Source organism: Gorilla gorilla, chromosome 18 (genome assembly GCF_029281585.2).
Source record: "Gorilla gorilla gorilla isolate KB3781 chromosome 18, NHGRI_mGorGor1-v2.1_pri, whole genome shotgun sequence".
NCBI classification, from domain to species: domain Eukaryota; kingdom Metazoa; phylum Chordata; class Mammalia; order Primates; family Hominidae; genus Gorilla; species Gorilla gorilla.
In genome coordinates this window covers 29,926,223-29,950,508 of record NC_073242.2, presented here as the reverse complement: position 1 = coordinate 29,950,508, position 24,286 = coordinate 29,926,223, and the positions used below count along the sequence as shown (strand labels likewise).

General features: G+C 44.8%; 2 protein-coding genes across 3 annotated transcripts in view; both read right to left on the bottom strand.

Annotated features, from left to right (window-relative positions):
* The window catches only part of BMERB1 (bMERB domain containing 1), a 153,712-nt gene extending 142,028 nt beyond the window's left edge, over positions 1 to 11,684 (bottom strand). The window contains exon 1 of the mRNA XM_004057253.5: positions 11,325 to 11,684. Coding sequence (XP_004057301.2) covers positions 11,325 to 11,430 — 106 coding nt within the window. The 5' untranslated portion in view covers positions 11,431 to 11,684. The remainder of the gene's footprint in view (positions 1 to 11,324) is intronic.
* MPV17L (MPV17 mitochondrial inner membrane protein like) overlaps positions 1 to 24,286 on the bottom strand; it is a 112,946-nt gene that overhangs the window by 69,946 nt on the left and 18,714 nt on the right. The window contains exon 3 of one of the 2 annotated variants that reach the window (XM_063699591.1): positions 11,522 to 11,689. The exons of the other annotated variant lie outside the window; for it this stretch is intronic. Coding sequence (XP_063555661.1) covers positions 11,522 to 11,689 — 168 coding nt within the window. Of the gene's footprint in view, positions 1 to 11,521; positions 11,690 to 24,286 lie in introns of those variants that run through there. 2 annotated transcript variants of the gene reach the window in all.

Sequence of the window (24,286 nt, the reverse complement as noted above, 5' to 3'; positions counted from 1 at the left end):
TTGTAGAGTTAGAGTCTCGCTTACTTTCTGCCTGTATACAATAGTTTGCGTTTTTAAAATAATTTCATGTCAGCGGACTCATACAGTATGTACTCTTTTCTTTCTTGCTTGCTTCTTTCACTCAGCATGATGATTTTGTGATCCATTTACATAGTGTGTCTTTAGTCCATTCCTTTTTACTGTTGAGAAGCATTCTGTTGTATGATTATACCATATTTGGGTTGTTTCCAGTTTGGGGCTATTCCTAAAGAAGCTGCTATGAACATTTGTGTACAAATATTTGTAGAGACACTTGCTCTCATTTCTGTTGGGTAAATACCCAGAAGTGCACCGTCTGGGTCCTATGATTGGTGTATGTTTAAATTTTTAAGAAATGACCAAGCCATTTCCCCCCATGTGACATTCCTACCAGCAAGGCATGAGGGTGCCAGTTGATCTACATCCTCTCCAGCACTTAGTATGATCAGTCCTTTTAATTTTAGCCTTTCCAGTGGCTGCATATCTCAGTAAGGTTCCAATTTGGTTTTTCCTAACAATTAATGGTGATTCCACATATGTATTTCCTTCTATTCTTTCTTATTAAGGCTCAGCTCTTCCAGAAAGTTTTCAGAAGCCCCAGGGTTGGCTAAGCCCCTCCTCTTTGCTCCATTAGCTACCCTGCTCCCAGCCCCCTACTTACTCACACACCCTTATTAAATCAAGTTTACCTTTTTATGTACCTGTTGCCATAGCTGTAAAGCCAATAATATAATAATTAACATTTACTAAACATGTATCATGTACTGACCTCTGTATTGAATGATTTCCAATCTGTGTCTCAAGGAATTCTCAGCTATCCTAAGTAGATACTATTACTGTCACTGTTGTACAGTTGCAGAAACCAAAGCTTAAGAGGTGAAATAACCAGGCGTGGTGGCTCATGCCTATAATCTCAGCACTTTGGGAGGCCAAGACAGGAGGATTGCTTGAGGCCAGGAGTTCAAGACCAGCCTGGGCAACATACCAAGACCCCACCTCTACAAAAAAATTGTAAAAATTAGCCACACGTGGTGGTGTGCACCTGTAGTTCCAGCTACTTGGGAGGCCTAGGCAGGAGGCCTAGGCAGGAGGTCGAGGCTTGCAAGAGCTGTGATTGTGCCACAGCACTCCCATATGGGCAATGGAGCAAGACCCTGTCTCAAAAACTGACTTTGAGAAACTTCTTCAGATTTATATAATTCCTCATGGTTATCATTGAGAACAGATACAGATAGCAAAAGATTGAGGTGGGGGAAAAAAAGGTGAAATAACTCATTCAAAGTCCAGAGCCAGGACATGGCAGAGCCAGGCTTCAAAATAAAAGCTCTCTCGAAAGCCCACACTTATAACCAATAAACTAGAAACCATCTGCTCTTCCATGCAGGACCACCATGTACTCATACTATGAGGCCAGCTCCTCCCACCCAGCCTGGCAGGCATTTCTCAATAAATATCGTCTGCAAAACAGAACTGAGCCTTCACACTGCTACCATCAATAACATTTAGTGACATGTATTTGTCACCATGCTTTCCTGGCATTATTCTGTTTAATTCTCAGGGGATTAAAGAAATCACTATACCCATTTTACAGATGAGGAAACTGAGGCTTAGGGAAGTTAGGCCAATTGTCCAAGATCACAGTGCTAGGAAGCAGCAGAGGAAGAAATGGACCACAGTAGGACGGAATTCTTAAGGGTGGGGTCAGGACCCATCTAGCTCTGTTCCTCTAAAACGAGTGCACAGGAGATGCTCACAACAAGTGAATAGTGAAGAAATGAATTGATTCTATCTTTTGGGGGAACTTGTGAGTGAAGTACTAAAAGAGGGCCTTTACCTGTGCTGGCTTCCAACCAACCCCCAAGCCCATTCATATAAGTGAACCAGGCAGTCCTAGGATCCATTAAGCCAAGGGGAAAGAAACAGGAAAAAAAAAAAAAAACAAAGCTGGTGCCTGGACCCTGGCCTTTGGAATATTCACCTCTGTGCCTGGGGCAGACAGCTTACCTGAAACCCCCTTCTCTACACTCTTCCTCTTTTGAAACCCTGTTTAGCCTTCAGGCCCAATGCAAACACCCCTCTTTGCTGTTGGCCTGCAGCTCCCCAGTCACAGCCAATTTCTTTCCTAATTTCACACTTTTTTTTTTGTTTTTGGAGACAGAGTCTCGCTCTGTTGTTCAGGCTAGAGTGCAGTGGTGCAATCTCTGCAACCTCTACCTCCAGGGTGCAAGCAATTCTCGTGTCTCAGCCTCCCGAGTAGCTGGAATCACAGGTGTGCACCACCACATCTGGCTAATTTTTTGCATTTTTAGTAAAGACAGGGTTTCACCATGTTGGCCAGGCTGGTCTCGAACTCCTGACCTCAGGTGATCCTCCCACCTTGGCCTCCCAAAGTGCTGGGATTACAGGCTCGAGTCACCACGCCTGGCCCACACTTGTACTTTTCATTTAGCATGTGTTTCATTATACTGCTTTATAAGTTGCGGTGGATTTTTTGTTTTTGTTTTTGTTTGTTTGTTTGTTTTTTGAGATAGGGCCTCACTGTCGCCCAGGCTGGAGTACAGTGGTGCCATCTCGGCTCACCACAGCTTCTGGGCCCCCCAGGCTCAAGCGATTCTCTCACCTCAGCCTCCCAAGTAGCTAGCACCACGTCCGGCTAATTTTTTGTATTTTTGGTACAGACAGGGTTTCGCCACATTGCCCAGGCTGGTCTCAAACTCTGGGGCTCAAGTAATCCTCCCTGCCTGGGCCTACCAAAGTGCTGGGATTACACATGAGAGCCACCACGCCCAGCCTGTGGTGGTTTTTTTTTGAGACAGGGTCTCAGGTCTTGCTCTGTCGCTCAGGCTGGAGTCCAGTGGTGCAATCTCAGCTCACTGTAACCTCCGCCTCCCCGGTTCAAGTGATCCTCCTGCCTCAGCCTCCAGAGTAGCTGGGATTACAGATGCATGCCACTATGCCTGGCTAATTTTTGTATTTTTGGTAGAGATGGGGTTTCACCATGTTGCTCAGGCTGGTCTTGAACTCCTGATGTTAAGTGATCCACCAGCCTCGGCCTCCCAAAGTGCTGGGATTACAAGTGTGAGCAACCACACCCGGCCCTGTGGTGTTCTTTATGGCTGTGTCTCTCACTCCAAACCTGTAAATCTTTTAAGAGTGAAGGTTGGGATTCTGTCTTATTCCATCTCTAATCTCTACAGCACCCAGCACTGAACCAAGAATAACAGACAGTGGATAGGAACATCCAGAGGCAGAGAGGGCTTAGAATCAGGCTCCAGCCCTACCACCTTCTAGCTTTATGCCTTTCAGCAAGTTTCTTAACCCCCTGAAACCTCGGTTTCCCCATGTTTAAATGGGAATAATAATTCTCCTTATGTCATAGGGCTGTTACGAGAATTTTATAAGCTCAAGTTCATAGCTAAAACTCATTGAATGGGTATTATTATTAATATGTGTTTAATAACTAATCAGTCCAAGAATAGGCATGATTAATTTTTTCTTCAATTAACACAGGAGGAAACTCTTGCAAAAATAAAACATAACGTTATGAGCAAAGTTATGAGCAGACATTACTCAACTGTGTAAATAATTGGGCTTGTTCAAAGTACATTCTAGATACTATCATATTTGTAATATTTATATCACTGCTATAATAGTTTTGCAATAATTTACATAGTTGCCTGTCAAGAGACAGTGCAGAATCTATCCCTCTCCTAATTCTTTTTTTTTTTTTTTTTTTTTCTTGAGACAGTGTCTCACTCTGTCGCCCAGGCTGGAGTGCAATGGTGTGACCTCAGCTCACTGCAAGCTCTGCCCCCTGGTTCAAGTGAGTCTCCTGCCTCAGCCTCCCGAGTAGCTAGAATTACAGGCATGCGCCACCACGCCCAGCTAATTTTTGTATTTTTGATAGATGTGGGGTTTCACCATGTTGCCCAGGCTGGTCTCAAACTCCTCACCTCAGGTGATCCACCTGCCTCGGTCTCCCAAAGTGAAGCCACTGTGCCCGGCCTCCCTCTCCTAAGTCTTAACCAGGTGCTTGATCTTCCAGAGGACAACCCATGGGGCCCTTGTCACACCTTTCACACTCAAGGAAACTGCCACCACTTCTCCAAAATAAAATTGATTAGGAAGGAATCATGGACTATACCAAATGCTGCTTGCATTGATCATCACTTGCCCCGCTATGGACTTACTCCCCATCTAGTACCCAAAATGACCCTTTAAAAACAAAAACCAGGCTGGGCGCAGTGGCTCTTGCCTGTAGTCCCAGCCCTTTGGGAGGCTGAGACAGGCAGATTGCTTTTGAGCCCAGGAGTTCAAGACTAGCCTGGAAACACAGCAAAACCCCATCTCTACCAAAAATTCAAAAACTAACAGGGCTGCTGGGCATCGTGGCTCACGGCTGTAATCCCAGCATTTTGGGAGGCTGAGGCAGGTGGATCACTTGAGGTCAAGAGTTCGAGACCAGCCTGACCAACATGGAAAAACCCCATCTCTACTAAAAATACAAAAATTAACCAGGCATGGTGGTGGGCACCTGTAATCCCAGCTACTTGGGAGGCAGAAGAATCGCTCGGACCCAGGAGGCAGAGGTTGTAGCAAGCCAAGATCACACCACTGCACTCCAGCCTGGGCAAGAGAACGAGACTCTGTCTTAATTTTTTTTTTTTAATGGGCTCTAGAGGCATGCGAACTTGTAGTTCCAGCTACTCAGGAGGCTGAGGCGGGAGAATCCATTGAGCCCAGGAGGTTGAAGCTGCAGTGATCCGAGATCTCACCACAGCACTCTATCCTGGGTGACAAGCGAGACCCTGTCTCAAAAACAAAAAACCTCAAAAAAATAACAGTTCATGTTAGTCCCTTGATTAAAATTTTTCAGCAGTTTCTCCTGCAATGAGAATAAATTTCAGACTTTTTGTTTGTTTGTTTTAATCACAACCTAAAAGGCCCTACCTAGTCTGGCTTCCCTCTGATTCATCTGCCCTTCACCCTGACTCACTGGGTTCCAGCCACCCTGGCCTTCTGTCTCTTCCTCTAGCACAAGGCCTTTACGTTTACTGCCTGGATTCCTGCTATTTATACAGCAAAATGTCACCTCCTTAGAGAAGCGCTTCCTGAACACCAAATGAAAAGTACCCCTTCCCTATTAATGCCCATGAAACATTTACTATGACCTAAACCATCTTACTTGTTTGCTTATGTAATATTTGACACCTTCACTCTCAACCCAGGTCTTAACTTCCCCTAAATAGAATATTTATGTGGGCAGGGACTTTGTCGAGAAATCTCAAGACTGTACCTGCAGCCCCTAGAACACTGCCTGGCACTTGTAAGGCACTCAGTACCTATTTATGGAGTGAATAAATGGGATCTGGGGAGCAAATGATGGTCGTTTTTTACTTTTTATTTTCATATTTCAGATGAATTCAAATTTTTTATAAAGTACATGTATTACTTCTAGAATCAGAAAAAAAGAAATGATGCAAAACCAAAATAAAATAATAAAATGAGCATATGTAACCAAACAGAAGATAGTTCAAACCTTTCCCCAAGAATCTATTATATAGATTGCCAGCAATTTGCATTATTTCAGTCTCCACACTGTTTATGAAACCTGAAACGCTGGCCAGTTTAACGATCTGCCTGTTAGTCAGTACACAACTTTGAACTTTTAAATAATAGTCATCTCCCCTGGGCTTATGGAAAGATTGCAGTTTGAGCTTTCTACTTCATTCCAATCTCCTACTCATAGAGCATTTATTTCCAGCACTATGTCTGTGTTGATTTTTTTTTTTTTTTTTTTTTTTTTTTTGAGATGAAGTCTTGCTCTGTCACCCAGGCTGGAATGCAGCGGTCCAATCTCGGCTCACTGCAACCTCTGCCTCCTGAGTACAAGCAATTCTCTCACCTCAGCCTCCCTAGTAGCTGGGATTATAGGCGCCCATCACCACGCCTGGCTAATTTTTGTATTTTTAATACAAACAGGGTTTCACCATGTTGGGACAGCTGGCCTCGAACTGCTGACCTCAAGCGATCCGCCCACCTCAGCCTCCCAAAGTGCTGGGATTACAGGCATGAGCCACCACACCCAGCCAGTTGATGCTATTACCTCTCCTGGCATTCCCCTCTCCCGCCCCCAACTCCTCCACTTCGCCTGTCCAAAATCTTGATCATCCTTTAAGACACATTCAAATCTATCAAGAAATGGCCACAACAGAGACAACTGTGTTTCTGAAAAGCTCTGCGCTTTTTCAAAAGGCACCTTGTCTGCATGTCTCCCTCAATTAATTACACTTGGTTGAAAGCAGTATTTTTATATATCTAACCACGCTGAAATGCCACTATACATTTTCCAGCTGAGCGGGGAAAAAACCTCCCTGCTAGTGGAAAAACGCTGTTGAAGGTGGCTGGGAGCAATTACTTTGAACCTTTCTCAAAGGAGAAAATACTAGATGGTTTGTAAGGGTGCAGAAGCCTTTCTCCACATGTTCCCACGAGGAAGGCAGGATGTACAGAATCATTAACCAGAATTTACTAAGAAATGGAAGCAATGAAAGCTGTAACTGGTGAGCTTGGGATAACCTCTGCAAATATTGCTGGGGCCATCCCCTTCTGTCCTCCTATGACAACCATTCAGCCTTGATTGAGCGCTTTCAGCATGTGAGGCCCTGTGCTAAATGCATTATATACATATCTCATCTAATCTTCCAAGAGTCCGAAGTGCGCATTACTACAATTATCCCCATTTCACAGATGAGGCAACTGACACACAGAGACCTTGAGCAATTTTCCCAGGGTCACAAATCTACCAAGTGACAGCTGAATGAGGCTGGTTTGAACTCATTCAGCCTAACTTCAAAACGTTCCTTCTTTGCTACTCTGATATAGCACATTACATATCTTTTATCTAAAAACTATAGTTGAAATTTAAAATAGCAGTCAACACAATCTTAACTAAAAAAGACCAGTTCTGCAGTCTCCCTCCCCTCTTCAATTCTGTTTAATTTACACCTACTCAGTGTTTAACATAAAATATTTAAAAATGTGTGGAAGTTAAACAGAGCATGCCTTCTTTTTAAGGGGCCTCTTCTTTTCTCCAGCATTTCATGTGTTACAACATTGGCTTGGCAACTGTCATGCCATAGAAACAAAAGTACTAATTTTCACACTTCATTAATAAATAAATGGAGGGCCCAGGCTTTATGGAATGGATCCATAGATACCCTGAGAGTTGAAAGAGTGTTCCAAAAAAGGTTTAATCAAACACCCCCTGCGTGCAAACACGCATCTAGAAAACAGGCCCAGGCATGGTAGCTCACACCTGTAATCACGGCACTTTGGGAGGCCAAGGAGGGCAGATCACTTGAGGCCAGGAGTTCGAGACCAGCCTGGCCAACATGGTGAAACCCCATCTCTACTAAAAATACAAAAATTAGCCGGACGTGGTGGTGCATGCCTGTAATCCCAGCTACTCGGGAGGCTGAGGCGGGAGAATTGCTTGAACCTGGGAGGCGGATGTTGCAGTGAGCTGATTGTGCCACTGCACTCCAGCCTGGGCGACAGAGCAAGACCCTGTCTCAAAAAAAAAAAAAAGAGTCTAGAAAATAAAACTTGCCAGATTCAAGTTTCAAAAGTTAGACTCTGGATCCACGTTTTAAGAATTTCAGGTTTTGCCAGGTGTGGTGGCTCATGCCTGTAATCCCAGCACTTTGGAAGGCTGAGGTGGGTGACCTAAGGTCAGGAGTTCAAGACCAGCCTGGCCAACATAGTGAAAACCCCTCTCTACTAAAACTACAAATATTAGCTGAGCATGGTGGCAGGCGCCTGTAGTCCCAGCTACTTGGGAGGCTGAGGCAGGAGAATGGCTTGAACCTGGGAGGCGGAGGTTGCAGTGAGCTGAGATCATGCCACTGCACTCCAGCCTGGGGGACAGAGTGAGACTCCATCTCAAAAAAGAAAAGAAAAACCAGATTTGAGGATCCACACAAGTACAGATCAGGAGCTGTTCCTCTTGCCTTTGACTAGGAAGCAAGACTGAGTCTTTGATGGTTTGAAACAGAGGGTAAGAAGGACTTTATACCAGACTTTTTTTTTTTTGACAGGGAGTCTCACTCTGTCACCCAGGCTGGAGTGCAGTGGTGCAATCTCGGCTCACTGCAAGCTCTGCCTCCCGGGTTCACGCCATTCTCCTGCGTCAGCCTCCCCGGCAGCTGGGACAATAGATGCCCACTGCCACACCCAGCTAATTTTTTGTATTTTTAGTATAGATGGGGTTTCACCGTGTTAGCCAGGATGGTCTTGATCTCCTGACCTTGTGATCCGTCCGCCTCGGCCTCCCAAAGTGCTGGGATTACAGGCATGAGCCACTGCGCCTGGCCTTATACCTGACTTTTAACAGTGTGCTCCATAGGACCCAGAAGTACAAAAATTTCAGGATTGAAACTGCTGTAAATTGGGTGCTTGCTGCAATTTTCCTGCATGTTTCAAATTTTTTCTCATAAAATGTTAAGATATAAAAAGCTACAAGGGCATTACTGAAGAATTGACCAATATTTACATAATTCCTTGCAAAGAGTAAAAGCAGGTTCTGTCTATAAATGTTGTGCAGTAACCGAATGGAAGTGAACAATACGTATTGAGCACTTAACCTTGAGTACTATATGTGTCATCTTATTTAGTATACACAATAAAGACATAATCTCTATTTTCAGAAAATGAAGGCAGAGTGAGGCTTAGCAATACTCCTAAAGTCACATAGCCAGCAAGGCACAGAGTGAGGATTCAAAGCAGCACTCGTGTGAACAGCTTCCATTCTGTGTGGACCCAGCATTTTTTTAAGGCCTCTGTGAGCTTCAGAGAGCAACAGGGCTGCCACATAATTATAAAATCACTGAGCATGTTCCGTGACTATCTCAATAGACTTAGGAAGTTTTCTGAAACCATGAAAGCAATAAACCTTCATGTTAAAAGCAGGCTCTGGGGTCCAACAGACCGGGGTTCAAATCCTGGTTCTGCCACTTAACTGTCAGATCACCTAACAAGTCCCAGTTTTGTTTTTTTTTTAATCTATGCAAGATTTTAAATTTATATTTAAATTTTTTATTTTAAAATGTTTTGTTTTAAAATTTTTATTTTAAAATTTTTTTTAAATCTAGGCAAGATTTAAATTTATAAATCTTAGTACTGCAGGAGGTTGTTGCGGGGACTAAATGAAATGATGCATTTAGAGTTCTCAGCACATGGTCATCTAGCAATAAAAGGCAGCCATTGTTGAGATTATTTTGAGCTTGTAAGAAACAGAGACCCTCATGGAGATACAGAGTAGAATGATGGTTACCAGAGGCTGGGAAGGGTATTGGGAGGGGGGGACACAGAGATGGTTAATGGGTACCAAAATATAGGTAGATAGAATGAATAAGATCTAGTATCTGATAGCACAACACGATGACTATGGTCAACAATTTATTGTACATTTAAAAATAACTAAAAGAGGGCAGGTGGGGTGGCTCACACCTGTAATCCCGGCACTTTGGGAGGCCAGGGCAGGCCGATCACCTGAGGTCAGGAGTTCGGGACCAGCCTGGCCAACATGGTGAAACCACATCCCTACTAAAAATACAAAAGTTAGCCAGGCATGGTGGCGAGCACCTGTAATCTCAGCTACTCTGGAGGCTGAGAAAGGAGAATCGCTTGAACCCAGGAAGTGGAGGTCGCAGTGAGCCGAGATTGTGTCATTGCACTCCAGTCTGGGCAACAAGAGCGAAACTCCGTCTCAAAAAAAAAAAAAAAAAAAGGCTAAACTAAAAGAGTATAATTAGTCACACAGCTGGGCTTTTTTAAAAAAGGAGTGTAACTGGATTGTTTGTAACACACAAAAAAGGATAAATTCTTGAGGTGATGGATACCCCGTTTACCCTGATGTGATTATTACACATTGTATGCCTGTATCAAAATATCTCATGTATCCCATAAATATGGACACCCACTATGTGCACTTAAAAATTAAGGAAAGAAACAGAGACCCTCAGCCCTGACGCCCTGATGTTATGCCAAAGCACCAAGTCATTGGGTCTTGAAAGGATGAACTAGAAAGAAAGATCAAGGTTAAAAAGGGAGAAAAAAAAAGAAAAGGAAAGAGGTTGGCAGTGCTATGACATCCATCCTAGCAGATGAACCACTAAGACATTGGATTGTGATTTCAACTTCAACCCGTCACAATCAGAACACAGTTGAGCCCTTCTAGGAAGATTTTCTACATCCATAATTACAGGTATAGAGAAAGAAAGCGCGCACACACAATTTTCCACCAGGTGAGGACAGAATAAGATCACATTCACAATACTTTAGCCCTACATCGCTCAGAGATCCGTGCTGGGGCAGAGCGCGGAGCAGTGACCCAGAGCCGAGGCAGGAAGCTGCCGGGTCCCTGAGAAGGACCTCTCCTTCCCAGCCTGGTGGGCAAGCCATGTGAGAGCAGCGGCTTTGGGGAGCCCCTGGGTTTGCAGGGACCTCCAGTGACCCTGGAGCCCCTGACGCTGCCTCTACACTTTGAGGGCAGGAGTTTCAACTATTGTATCCTATTAATGAAAAACAAAATTCTTCGTTTACTTAGAAATGTTGACATCCAAACACCGCAGAGAGAACCAATAAATAAATACAGCCGGTCTATTTCGAAACTGCCTTCTAGAGTTGTACCCGAGCAGACTTTAACTGAGTCAAGAGAGAAAAGAGAACGGTGTGTGCCTTTTGACCCTTTTGCCGCCCCAAGCCTCCCACCCCGACCCAAGGAAGGCGGGGGAGGAAAAGCTGGGAATTTCAGGTGCACTCCGAAACCTCACGCAGGGGGTAGGAAAGCAAGCGGAAAACCAGCAGACACTCCCCCCTCTCCAGGGACGTGGGCGCTTTCCAGGACGGTCCTGCGTCTCCAGCGCCCTGGCGCATCCCAGGCGGAGAGAGGATCCTCCTCCCTGGGCTGTGGGAGAGACCCGACTTCACAGGACCAGCTGCGAGCTGACGGATCCAGGACTCCTAAGTCGAGCCCAGGCTCCTGCCTTAGCTGCCTGGCCATCTCCCAACCCTCCCAGTGAGGCTCAGCCCGGAGGGTCCCCCTCTTTTGTTCGCGGGGAGAGCGCGTCGCTGCGCAGAGCTGCGTATCCCCCTGCGCTGCCAGCCCCGCTGCGGGGGCGCCTCCCTGGGTCCACTGCTGGCGTTCCTCGCGCTCCCGCGACCACCCGCTCAGGCGCACGGATCCCCAGCTGTCCCCGGCCCCCCGCCCCACCGCCCCACCGCCCCACCGCCCCAGTACTCACTTCTCCCCAGTCCCTCCGTTTTCCAAGCCGTCTCCTCCACCGCCCCATAGCGCCTCAGAGGCTTCTCGGCTTCCAGATGGGTGGACAAAGATTGCTTTAATTCCATCGCTGATCCCCGTGGCCAGGTCGACGGGTCTCCCTTTACTCCATTCCCGCTGCGGGCTGCAGGGAGGGAGGTGGCTCCAGCCAGCAGCGTTTTAACGGGCCGGGCGCCCGTGACGCGGCTCCATCTCTGCCGCCGCCGCCAGCGCCCGGGAGCGCCTACGGGTACCCAGAAGGGGCAGGGATGCAGGGCACATGCGCAGTGGAGGCTTGGTGGGGAGGCTTGGGGGCTGGGTAGGGAGACAGAGGGGCAGGTGATAACTCTAAGAAAAACAACAAACAAAACAACTAAAATAAAACCAACACAAAGGAAGTGAGAACAAGGCCCCTGCCTATTCTAGAGCCCCTAGTGATGCTTGGCATGGGGCTGGCACTGTGGGCGGCTTGCGAGCTGTAAGCGGGCTGCGGGTTTTGAGTGGGATTGGTGAGCCCGTCTCTATCTGCGGGCGATGCATTGGTCTTTCTGGGGAGCATGCAGAGGCGTGAGTGTGGACCTAGATCTATGGGTTCTGGGCTTGGCTGACTGCTTTTCTGTGAGAATATCTGTCGTGTGCGTCTGTTTAATTTGAAGTGGGACAGTGGATGCCTATGTCAGTTCCATATGTGTTTGCATGCACTTTGGGGAGAGAGAGAGAGAGATGAAAATATTTTGCACACAGGTATAGCAGAGCTGTTTGGAGCATGGGGCTTTACTTTCCAGAAACCCCAGAGGTTTATCTTTAAAAACAAACAAACAAACAAAAAACACCATGGCAGTGCCTGGGCACGATGGCTCATGCCTGTAATCCCAGCACTTTGGGAGGCCGAGGTGGGTGGATCACTTGAGGCCAGGAGTTCGAGACTAGCCTGGCCAACATGGTGAAACCCCATCTTTACTGAAAATACAAAAATTAGCCAGCTGTGATGGCGCAGGCCTGTAATTCCAGCTACTCGGGAGGCTGAGGCAGGAGAATCGCTTGAACCTGGGAGGCAGAGGTTGCAGTGATCCGAGATCATGCCATTGCACTCCAGCCTGGGCAACAAGAGGAAAACTCCGTCTCAAAAAAAGAAAAGAAACGAAAAAAAGAAAATGATTTCCCAGTAGGAAATGGAAAGAATATGAATAGTCATGTCATGTGGGCAGAGGAGGAAGGCCTAATGTGAGAAGCTGCTCAACCCCCTTAGTAATAAGGAAAATGAAAATGTAAATAAGAATATATCATCCGATAGGCAAAAACTAAAAAATCTAACAATCATGTGTTGTAAAAGATGTGGATTTTTTTTTGACACAGAGTCCAAAAATGCTGGGGTTACAGATGTGAGACACTATGCCTGGCATAATTTGAACTTTTATCTAATGCTAGTGGGAGTATAAATTGGTACAACTGTTTTTTTCTCTCTGTCACCCAGGCTGGAGTGCAGTGGCATAGTCTTGGCTCACTGAAACCTCCACCTCCTGGGTTCAAGCTCCTGAGTAGCTGCAACTACAGGCGTGCCACCATGCCCAGCTAATTTTTTGTATTTTTAATGGAGATGTGGTTTCACCATGTTGGCCAGGCTGGTCTCGAACTCCTGACCTCAAGTGATCTGCCTGCCTTGGTCTCCCAAAGTGCTGAGACTACAGGAATGAGCCACTGTGCCTGGCTGCATGAATGTAATGTTTATTGTTCTCAGGTATATATGTATAACTCTACAAATTATATATAATAGCGCTATTTAACATTTTCTTATAATTTATACAAATGATATCATACTTTATAATTCTGCAAGTTGCTTTTTTCTGTTGTTGTTCCACAATATGCTTTTCTTCCTTTTAAAAAGATAGAGACAGGTTTTCACTGTGTTGCTCAGGCTGGTCTTGAATTCCTGGGCTCAAGTGATCCACCTGCCTCAGCCTGCCAAAGTGCTAGGATTACAGGCGTGAGCCACCGTGCCCGGCCCACATTATGCTTTTGAGAAATACGAATTCTGATTCATGTAACTCTGGTTCATAGTCTACTGTATAGTATTCTACATGAATGAACCATAATTGGTCTATTTTTTCATTGATGAGGTATAAAGATTATTCCCAACTGTCCACAATTACAAACATGGCAGCAGCAAATGTTTTTATACTCATTTCCCTGTACGACTGAATAGGAGTTTTTCTAGGGGAAAAAATTACAATGGCATGGGGTATGCACATCTGCCAGTTGGACTAGAGTGTCAACCTGCTTTTAAAATTAGTTGTACCAGGCCAGGCACAGTGGCTCACGCCTGTAATCCCAGCACTTTGGGAGGCTGAGGTGGGCGGTTAGTCTGAGGTCAGGAGTTCGAGACCAGCCTGGCCAACATGGTGAAACCCCGTCTCTACTAAAAATACAAAAAAAAAAAAAAAAAAAAAAAAATTAGCCGGGCCTGGTGGCGCACACCTGTAATTCCAGCTACTCAGGAGGTTGAGGCAGGAGAATCACTTGAACCCGTGGGACGGGGGTTGCAGTGAACTGAGATCATGACACTGCACTCCAGCCTCAGTGACAGTGAGACGCTGTCTCAAAAAAAAAAAAAAAACAATAAACATTACATTCAGGATAGTAATTACTTTGGGAGGCTGGGAAAGGGTAAGTAGTTAGTTTCAGCTATATCTAAAATTTATATATTTTTAAACTATTTACAGTATTTTGAAAATTTTTAAATCTACAGAAAAGTTGCAAGATTAGTACAATAAGAAAAATACAGACCTTGGCCAGGTGCGGTGGCTCATGCCTATAATCCCAGCACTTTGGGAGGCTAAGGTGGGAGGAATCCTTGAGCTCAGGAGTTCGAGACCAGCCTGGGCAACAAAGCAGTTTTCCATCTCTACAAAAATTAAAACATTAACCAGGTGTGGTGGCACACACCTATAATTCCAGATACTCAGGAGGCTGAGGTAGGAGGACTGCTTGGGCCTGGGAGGTCGAGGCTACAGTGAGGCAAGACCACACCACTCTACTCCAACCTAGATGACAGAGTGAGACCCTGTCTCCAAAATACACACACACACACACACACATATATATATAATTTGTGTGTGTATATATACAGTATGTGCATATATACGTTATTTTATATAATATGTATGTTATTTTCTTGTATGTGTATATGTGTGTGTATATATACAATATATATATACACACGCACACACATCCCTTACTAGATTCACTAATGAATATTTAAATTTATATTTCTTAAAAGAGATCTGAAGCATATATGTTAAAATCTGTTGGAGATGGCTGGTGGGCACTACACCCTTACCAGAATGACTAAAATTAAAAAGACTGACAATACCAAATGTTAGTCCAGATGCTAGTAAATAAATGAGTTAGCAGTTAGTAAGAATGTAACTACAATTTATTGCTGTTCGGAGTATAAAATGGTACTACCACTTTAGAAGATGAGAGATAATGGCTGGGCGTGGTGACTCTCCTGTAATCCTATCACTTTAGGAGGCTGAGGTGGGTGGATCACCTGATGTCAGGGGTTCAAGACCAGCCCAACATGGCAAAACCTCGTCTGTGCTAAAAAAATTCAAAAATTAGCCAGGCGTGATGGCACATGCCCGTAATCCCAGCTACTCAGGAGACTGAGGCAGGAGAATCGCTTGAACCCGGGAGGCAAAGATTGCAGTGAACTGAGATTGCGCCACTGCATTCCAGCATGGGCGACAGAGTGAGACTGTCTCAAAATAAAAAAGAAAGAAATAAAAAAAGACTGGCAATACCTTCTAAAGCTACAAATATATATATATATTTCTGTCTGGCAGCAATTCTATTCCTGGATATATCCCTAAGAGAAATACATACTTGTGTCCACCAATGTTAAGAGCTTTACTCATAATGACAAGAAATGAAAACAACTCAAATGTCTATCAACAATAGAATGGACAAAAATTATGCTATATTCATACAACTGAATCTGCACAGCAACGAAAAAGACCAAACTACTGGCCAGGCACAATGGCTCACACCTGTAATCCTAGCACTTGAGGAGGCTGAGGTGGGCAAATCGCTTGAGCCCAGGAGTTCGAGACCAGCCTGGGCAACATGGCAAAATCCCTTCTCTACAAAAAATACAAAAATTAGCCAGGCATGGGTGGTGTGTGCCTGTAGTCTTAGCTACTCAGGAGGCTGAGGCAGGAGGATCACTTGAGCGTGGGAGGTTCAGGCTGCAGTGAGCCGTGATCATGCCACTGCACTCCAGCCTGGGCCACAGAGTGAAACCCTGTCTCACAAAAAAAGAAACGAACAAAAAAAACACATTACTACCAACAAAATGGATGAATCTTACAGACATAATATATAAATAAAAGGGTGTGTATCCCTTAAAAGACGGTTGGTGCATTTAGGGATCTTTGTCATGTAATTATCTCTACATTAAAATATTTTATAATTTAAAAAAGAAAAAATACATCTATTGGATCTAAAAATTCAACTCATGGAAATCTACCCGAAGGAATATCTGAATTACTAAAAATACATTCACACAATATATTTTTTTTACAATTTATGTAAACTGTAGAAAAAATTAGAAAAGGGTCAGTATCTTACAAAAGGGAAATGGCTAAACTTACGGTATGCCTGCAATGTAACACTGTACACTTATTTAAAATGATGTTTACAAAGAAATGTAATAGGGAAATGTCATAGGGAAAACATAGCACAATTTAATCAAAATATCAGGAAAAGTAGAATACAAATTGTAATATAAAGTGTGAGCTGTTGTTCTGGATCTTTTGGCTAAGATCAAGTGCACACTGTAATCTCAATCATATTTTATAGAATGATAATGGTAGAAATTTAAAAATACTGTGATTCCATTTTTTTTTTTTTTTTGAGACAGAGTCTCGCTCTGTCACCCAGGCTACCGTGCTGTGGTGTGATGTCGGCTCACTGCTCACCTCCCGGGCTCAAGCAATCCTCCCACCCAGGCCTCCTTAGTAGCTGGGACTACGGGTATGCAACACCTTGCCCAACTAATTTTTGTATTTTTAGTGGAAATGTAGTTTTTGCCTTGTTGCCCAGGTGGGTCTTGACCTTCTGGCCTCAGGTGATTCTCTTGCCTCTGCCTCCCAAAGAGCTGGGATTACAGGCATGGGCTACCACACCCGGCTACTGTGATTCCAATTTTACCTGTTTACATATATACAAACATGTATACACATCCAGGGTGAAAAAACACTAAAATGTCATATACCAAAATATTGATAGTGACTACCTATGTATGTCATGATAATAAATGTTTTGTTTGTATTCTCCAATGTTTCTACAAAGTATACGTATTACTTTTATTTATTTGAGACAGAGTCTCACTCTGTTGCCCACCCTGGAGTATAGTGGCACGATCTTGATCTTGGCTTATTGTAACCTCCACCTGCCAGGTTCAAGCAATCCTCCCACTTCAGCCTCCTAAGTAGGTGGGAGTGTAGGTGCCCACCACCACACCCAGCTAATGTTTGCATTTTTAGTAGAGATGAGGTTTCACCATGTTGGCCAGGCTCGTCTCAAACTCTTGACCTCAAGTGATCTGCCCACCTTGGCCTCCCAAAGTGCTGGGATTACAGGCATGAGCCACCAAGCCCGGCCTGTATTACTTTTATAATCAGAAAAGAAATCAGGCTAGGTGCAGTGGCTCACACCTGTAATCCCAGCACTTTGGGAGGCCGAGGCAGGAGGATTGCCTGAGGCCAGGAGTTCAAGACCAGCCTGAGGAATACAGCAAGACCCTGTCTCTACCAAAAAAAAAAAAAAAAAAAAAATTAGCCAGCTGTTGTGGCATACACTTATAGTCCCAGCTACTCGGGAGGTTGAGGTGAGAGGATTCCTTGCGCCCAGGAGGTTGAGACTGCAGTGAGTGAGCTCTGATCGTGTCACTGCACTCCTGCCTGGGCTACAGAGTGAGTCTCTGTCTCTAAAATATAAATAAATAATGGTGGTTTTTTTTTTTTGAGACGGAGTCTTGCTCTGTCGCCTAGGCTGGAGTGCAGTGGTGCTATATTGGCTCACTGCAAGCTCCGCCTCTCGGGTTCACACCATTCTCCTGCCTCAGCCTCCCGAGTAGCTGGGTCTACAGGCACCCGCTACCACGCCCGGCTAATTTTTTGCATTTTTAGTAGAGACGGGGTTTCACCGTGTTAGCCAGGATGGTCTTGATCTCATGACCTCATGATCCGCCCACCTCAGCCTCCCAAAGTGCTGGGATTACAGGCATGAGCCACCGCGCCCAGCAATAAATAATGGTTTTAATGTATGAAAAATAAAATGACTAGCAGTAAATACAAGAGAATATTAACAATGGTTGTTTCTAGGGTTGAAATTTGGGAAAGATTTTTTTTTAATTTTATGAATTTTCCAACCATCTATATTGAGCCCATATTGTTTTAGAATTCAAAAATGAATAAATTTCATTTCTAAAAGTGTGTAATACAATTTCACAATCCTAGAGGACAAACTGTCCCTGCCACCACAGTGCCCAGAACCCTGTCTGTTTGCATTAGCATAGGGTGATAATGCCTCAAGTTCAGTAACTGGCTGAAGTCACCATCTGCATGGAAGTATTAAGCAGCAACACCCCCCCACACCCTCCCCTCCACCCCCTCGCCGCCCCCACCCCTGAGCCCTGGCTGTTTGTCCTGGCTCAGTGCCTCGGCTTTGCTGGGAATGCCAAGGACTTGGAGGGATCCTGGGTGATTATAAAGAGCCAAGGCAGCAGGGGCCAGTGCAAGACACTTTTATAACTGTCATTTTGGTTGATTGAAAGGAAAAATAATGCAATCTCATCCTGGTAATTTGATACTTCACCCAGCATGTTAAGAATTTCAAATGTCCATGACACTGAGCTTATGAGAATTGCATGGTTTTCAAAAATGCGGGCCGTGCAATCCAGAGGATCTGAGTTTGAGCCCTGACTCTGCCACCTGCTGGCTGTGTGACTCTGTGTGTTGTGTCCCTTAATTTATTTAATCTTCACTTTCTTTCAAATGCTAATGACATTATTATCTATTCTGAGGACTATTATTATTATTATTTTGATGTGGAGTCTCACTCTGTTGCCCAGGCTGTAGTGGTGAGGACTATTATTATTATTATTATTATTATTCTTTTGACATGGAGTCTCACTCTGTTGCCCAGGCTAGAGTGTAGTGGTGAGGACTATTCTTCTTCTTCTTTTGACATGGAGTCCCACTCTGTTGCCCAGCCTGGAGTGTAGTAGTGTGATCTTGGCTCACTGCAACCTCCACCTCCCAGGTTCAAGTGATTCTCCTGTCTCAGCCTCCTGAGTAGCTGGGATTATAGGCGCACATCACCAGGCCCGGCTAATTTTTGTATTTTTAGTAGAGACAAGGTTTCACCATTTTGGCCAGGCTGGTCTGGAACTCCTGACCTCAGGTGATCCGCCTGACTAGGCCTCCCAAAGTGTTGGGATTATAGGCGTGAACCACCACACCCAGCCCCAGAGGACTATTATGATTAAATGAGATAAAGTATGGCAGCCCATAGGAGGTCCTCAGTACAAGTTAGTATCATCATCATGATCATCATCCTTCTTGGGTTGAAGCAACGTGTTAGCTGATATTTTGAGTGCTGACTCTTTGAGAATTTACCAAATGAAGTCTCCAAATCAAAACCAAAAACCTATTAAAATGACATTGACCTGTAATCCTAATGTATCTGGAATGTATTCCTTCTGGTGGGTTCTTGGTCTCTCTGACTTAAAGAATGAAGCTGTGGACCCTCGCAGTGAGTGTTACAGTTCTTAAAGATGGTGTGTCCGGAGTTTGTTTCCTCAGATGTTCAGATGTGTCTGGAGTTTTTTCCTTCCGGTGGGTTCACGGTCTCGCTGACTTCAGGAGTGAAGCTGCAGACCTTCACAGTGAGTGTTATTGCTCACAAAGGTGGTGCAGACCCAAAGACTGAGCAGCAGCAAGATTTATTGTGAAGAGCGAAAGAACAAAGCATCCGCAGCGTTGAAGGGGACCCAAGCAGGTTGCCGCTGCTGGTTGGGGGTGGCCAGCTTTTATTCCCTTATTTGTCCCTGCCCATGTCCTGCTGATTGGTGCGTTTTTACATAGTGCAGATTGGTGCGTTTACAAACCTTTAGCTAGACAGAAAAGTTCTCCAAGTCCCCACTCCATACAGGAAATCCAGCGGGCTTCACCTCTCACTAACACTTTGGGAGATTGAGGCAAAAGGATTGCTTGAGCCCAGGAGTTCAAGACCAGCTTGGGCAACATAGGGAGATCCCGTCTATACAAGTGATAATTAAAAAATTAGCCGGGCGTGGTGGCATGTGCCTGTGGTCCCAGCAACTCAGGGGGCTGGGGTGGGAGGCTTACTTGAACCCAGGAGGTTGAGGCTGCAGTGAGCTATGACTGGATCACTGCCCTCCAGCCTGAGTGACAGTGAAATCCTGTCTCAAACAAAACAAAACAAAAAACCACACCATTAAAATGACATTGAGTAGAAAAATTAGATCTCTCATACCATGAATATACAATGTTGCAACCTCTTTGGAAGATGGGCTGGCAGTTCCTCCCGGGAGGTGGAGGTTGCAGTGAGCCGAGATCGCACCACTGAACTCTAGCCTGGGCAACAGAGCGAGACTGTCTCCAGAAAAAAAATAGAAAATATCCAGCAATCTTGGGGAAAAAAAAATCGTAAAAGATATAAATGGGTTTGGAAGATAGAATAGAGTTCCAGAAAGCATAGTATGTATTGCTCTTAAAGGAGGCTTGAGAGAGAGAAAAGAAGTTGAGGAAATATTTGCTCTCAAGACTTAGGACCTGAAATCCCCTATCTGTTATAGAGCTGGGAGCTGCTGCTTCTCCATGAAGTGCTTGAGGAGTGGGATCAGGTGTGTGAGTTTTGCAGGGGCATGAAGCTTTTACCATGGGAGCTTAGAGCACATGCTATTTGAGAGTGGGGAGGGTATCTGAGAAAAATCCCTGGGTTACATGCGTATTCTCCCTCTATTATAGAATTGTCTATGAGTTTTTTTGTGGTTTTCTTTTCTCTTTTTGATGGAGTCTCAATCTGTCCCCCAGGCTGGAGTGCGATGGCGCAATCTCGGCTCAGTGCAACCTCCGCCTCCCAGGTTCAAACGATTCTCCTGCCTCAGCCTCCCAAGTAGCTGGGGTTACAGGCGTGAACCACCACGCCTGGCTAATTTTTCATATTATTGGTAGAGATAGGGTTTCACCTTTTGGCCAGGCTGGTCTTGAATTCCCAACCTCAGCCCAATCTACTCACCTCAGCCTCCTAAAATACTGGGATTACAGGCAGCATTGACTGTTTTTTGTTTGAGAGGGAGTCTCGCTTTCTCACTTTGTCGCCAGGTCAGAGTGTAGTGGCATTATCTCAGCTCACTGGAATCTCCGCCTCCCAGATTCAAGCGATTGTCCTGCCTCAGCCTCCCCAGTAGTTGGGATTACAGGTATGCACCACCATGCCCAGCTAATTTTTGTATTTTTAGTAGAGACGGGGTTTCACTGAGTTAGCCAGGATAGTCTCGATCTCTTGACTTTGTGATCCGCCTGCCTCGGCCTCCCAAAGTGCTGGGATAACAGGCGTGAGCCACTGCGCCCAACCCGCATTGTCTGTTTTTTTAAAGCTGATGTTTATTGCGTGGTTACTATGTGCTGGGCACTGTACCAGATTTATCCTTCTTCATTCTATGCTGTAGTATCCTGTGAGACAGGGGCTGTAGCTCAGAGAGTTTGGGTAAGTAAATTACTTGCTAACACATGGCAGAACCAGCATTCAAACTCAGCCAGCCAGTCTCAAAGCCTAAACACTTCGCCACATCCCACATCACCTCTCAAAGGTGTTTCAAGAAACCACCACGGCAATGCCCATGAAGAGGGATTTATAACCTCAACCTGATCATATTCAAAGTCAGATTCACTATATCAGCCCCCATACCTGCTCCATCCGAGTTGGAAATCTCAGTGTATCCTTGGTACCTTATTCTGCAACATCCCAACACTCTCTGCCACAGTCAGTCAACAAATCCTATTGACTCTATTTTGGAAATAGCTCCCAAATCTGATTCTCCTCCTCATTCCTACTGCCTAAGTTAGCTCAATTTTGCATCATCTCTGACCTACACTGTGGCAAAAAACATCTTTTCTGGGTTTTTTTTCTCCCTGCTGAAAACCATTCTCCACATGACTTCTAAAATTAGATACACACACACACACATCCAATGCCACTCTCCTGCTTAAAAACCTCCATTGGGAGGCTGAGGTGGGAGGATCGCTTGAGCTTAGGAGTTCAAGGTTACAATGAGCTGTGATCACCACACCACTGCACTCCAGCCTGGGCTACAGAACAAGAACCTGTCTCTGAAAAAAAAAAAAAAATTAAAAAGAAAATCATCCACTGGTTTCCTGCTATCTATAGAATAATTTATATAACCAATCTCCTCGGTTCTGGGGACAAACAGGTTATTCCTAAATTCTCGAGATTATCAGCAAAATATGAGAAGCAGTCTTGCAGTTAAAGCTTTGTAGATATCTTATTCTTTTGGGAAAAATTCCTTGATGTGAAATTGCTGAATCAAAGGATATGCACATTTTTAAAGGCATTTTATATTATCAAGCCATCCTTCAAAAGTGTCATGCCAAGTTATACTCACCAGAAGTGTGTGTGAGGGCTGGGTATGGTGGCTTATGCCTGTAATCCTAGCACTTTGAGAGGCCGAGGCAGGTAAATCACTTGAGGCCAGGAGTTTGAGATCAGCCTGGCCAACATGGTGAAATCCCATCTCTACTAAAAATACAAAAATTAGCAAGGCGTAGTGGCGTGTGCCTATAATCCCAGCTACTCAGCTACTTGGGAGGCTGAGGCATGAGAATCACTTGAGCCTGGGAGGCAGAGGTTGCAGTGAGCCGAGATCACACCACTGCAGCCTGGGCAACAGAGTGAGACTCTGTCTCAAAAAAAAAAAAAAAAGAAAAGAAAAGAAAAGAAATGTGCGTGAGTAATACAACTCATTTATAAATCACATATTTACATGAGGATACCCATGAAGTAGAAATATGTTCTATTTACTTTCAAATCATCAGAACTGAAATATTGAAAGGCACGTGGTAGATACCCAGCCAATGCTTGTTGAACGTATGAATGAACTGAGTAAGCAGAAGAAAAATTCTAAAGTGCCCCCTGATCTGTGTATGGCTCAAATAATAACATCCTAACATAACTGCTAGTATGCCTTGTCTATTTCATGTGGAATTGATTCAACAGCATCCCCTTGCATACAGGGCTGATATTTCTGGATGCTCCAAAATGCTGCTCCATCCAGGAAATAAAATCCTTGCATGTGGCCGGAGGTGGTACCCCATGCCTGTAATCCCAGCACTGTGGAAGGTCAAGGCATGAAGATTGCTTGAGCCCAGGAGTTCAAGGCCAGGCTGGGCAACTTGGTGAGATCGTGTCTCTCCAAAAAAAAAAAAAAAAAAAAAATTCCTTGCATTCTACCTATATTTACTGTGTATTTATAACCCCAACCTTAGTCTCTACAGTTTTTTACCATCATCTATGCAGGGGAGTTACCCTCTGGAAAAAGGTTCACCTAAACTAAACAGTAAAGTGAGTAAAGACATGCTAAAAGTTTACGAACTTATATTTCCAGATGTGTCTATACAACTCTCTGTTGGGCAACACCACTAGACTAGACATCCCAGAAGCACTTCAAATTTAATATCTTCCTCCAGATCCTATCTTGTGTATTTCCTATGACAGCTGATGACACCTTTGTTTGAGCTAGTCATTGAAACCAGTAAATTTGTACTTTGTTTTTGTTGTTGTTGTTTTTGAGACAGTCTCACTCTGTGGCCCAGGCTGGAGTGCAGTGGCACGATCTCAGCTCACTGCAACCTCCACCTCCTGGGTTCAAGCAATTCTCCTTCCTCAGCATCCCTAGTAGCTGGGACTACAAGCAGCGCCACCACACCTGGCTAATTTCGTTTTGTATTTTTACTAGAGACAGGGTTTCACCATGTTGGCCAGGCTGGTCTTGAAGTCCTGACCTCAAGTGATCCACCCGCCTCACCTTCCCAAAGTGCTGGGACGGTGCCTGGCCGTAAATTTGTACTTTGACCTACAAATCTGGCTGATACTACCTAGGTAAATCTAAATTTATTAACCTATACTCTGTCCCTTACTCTCTACTAGCATTGAACTATTTTGGTCTCAACTTCTCTCTCCCCTAGACAATCCATTTTTATTTAATGTTCACGGTCTCGCTCTGTTACCCAGGCTGGAGCACAGCTGCAGGATCTCGGCTCACTGCAACCTCCGCCCCTGGGCTCAAGTGATCCTTCCACCTCAGCCTCTTGTATAGCTGGGACCACTGAGGTGCACCACCACACCCAGCTAATTTTTTGTATTTTTGGTGGAGATGGGTTTCGCCATGTTGTCCAGGCTGGTCTTGAACTCCTGGGCTGAAGCGATCTGCCCACCTCCGCCTCTCAAAATGCTTGGAACAGCTACTTAGGAGGCTGAGGCAGGAGAATTGCTTGAACCCCGGAGGCAGAGTTTGCAGTGAGCCAAGATTGCGCCACTGCACTCTAGACTTTGTGATAGAGTGAGACGCTGTCTCAAAACAAACAAACAAACAAAAAAACTAGAGGCAGGGGCCCAGTGCAGTGGTTCATGCCTCTAATCTCAGCACTTTGGGAGGCCAAGGTGGAATGATCCCTTGAGGCCAGGAGTTCGAGACCAGCCTGGAAAACATAGTGAGACCCTGTCTCTACAAAAAGTAGAAACGTAGCTGCATGTAATGGCATGCATGTGTAATCCTAGCTATTCAGAAGGCTGAGGCAAGAGGATCACTTGAGCTCAGGAGCTGAAGGCTGTAGTGAG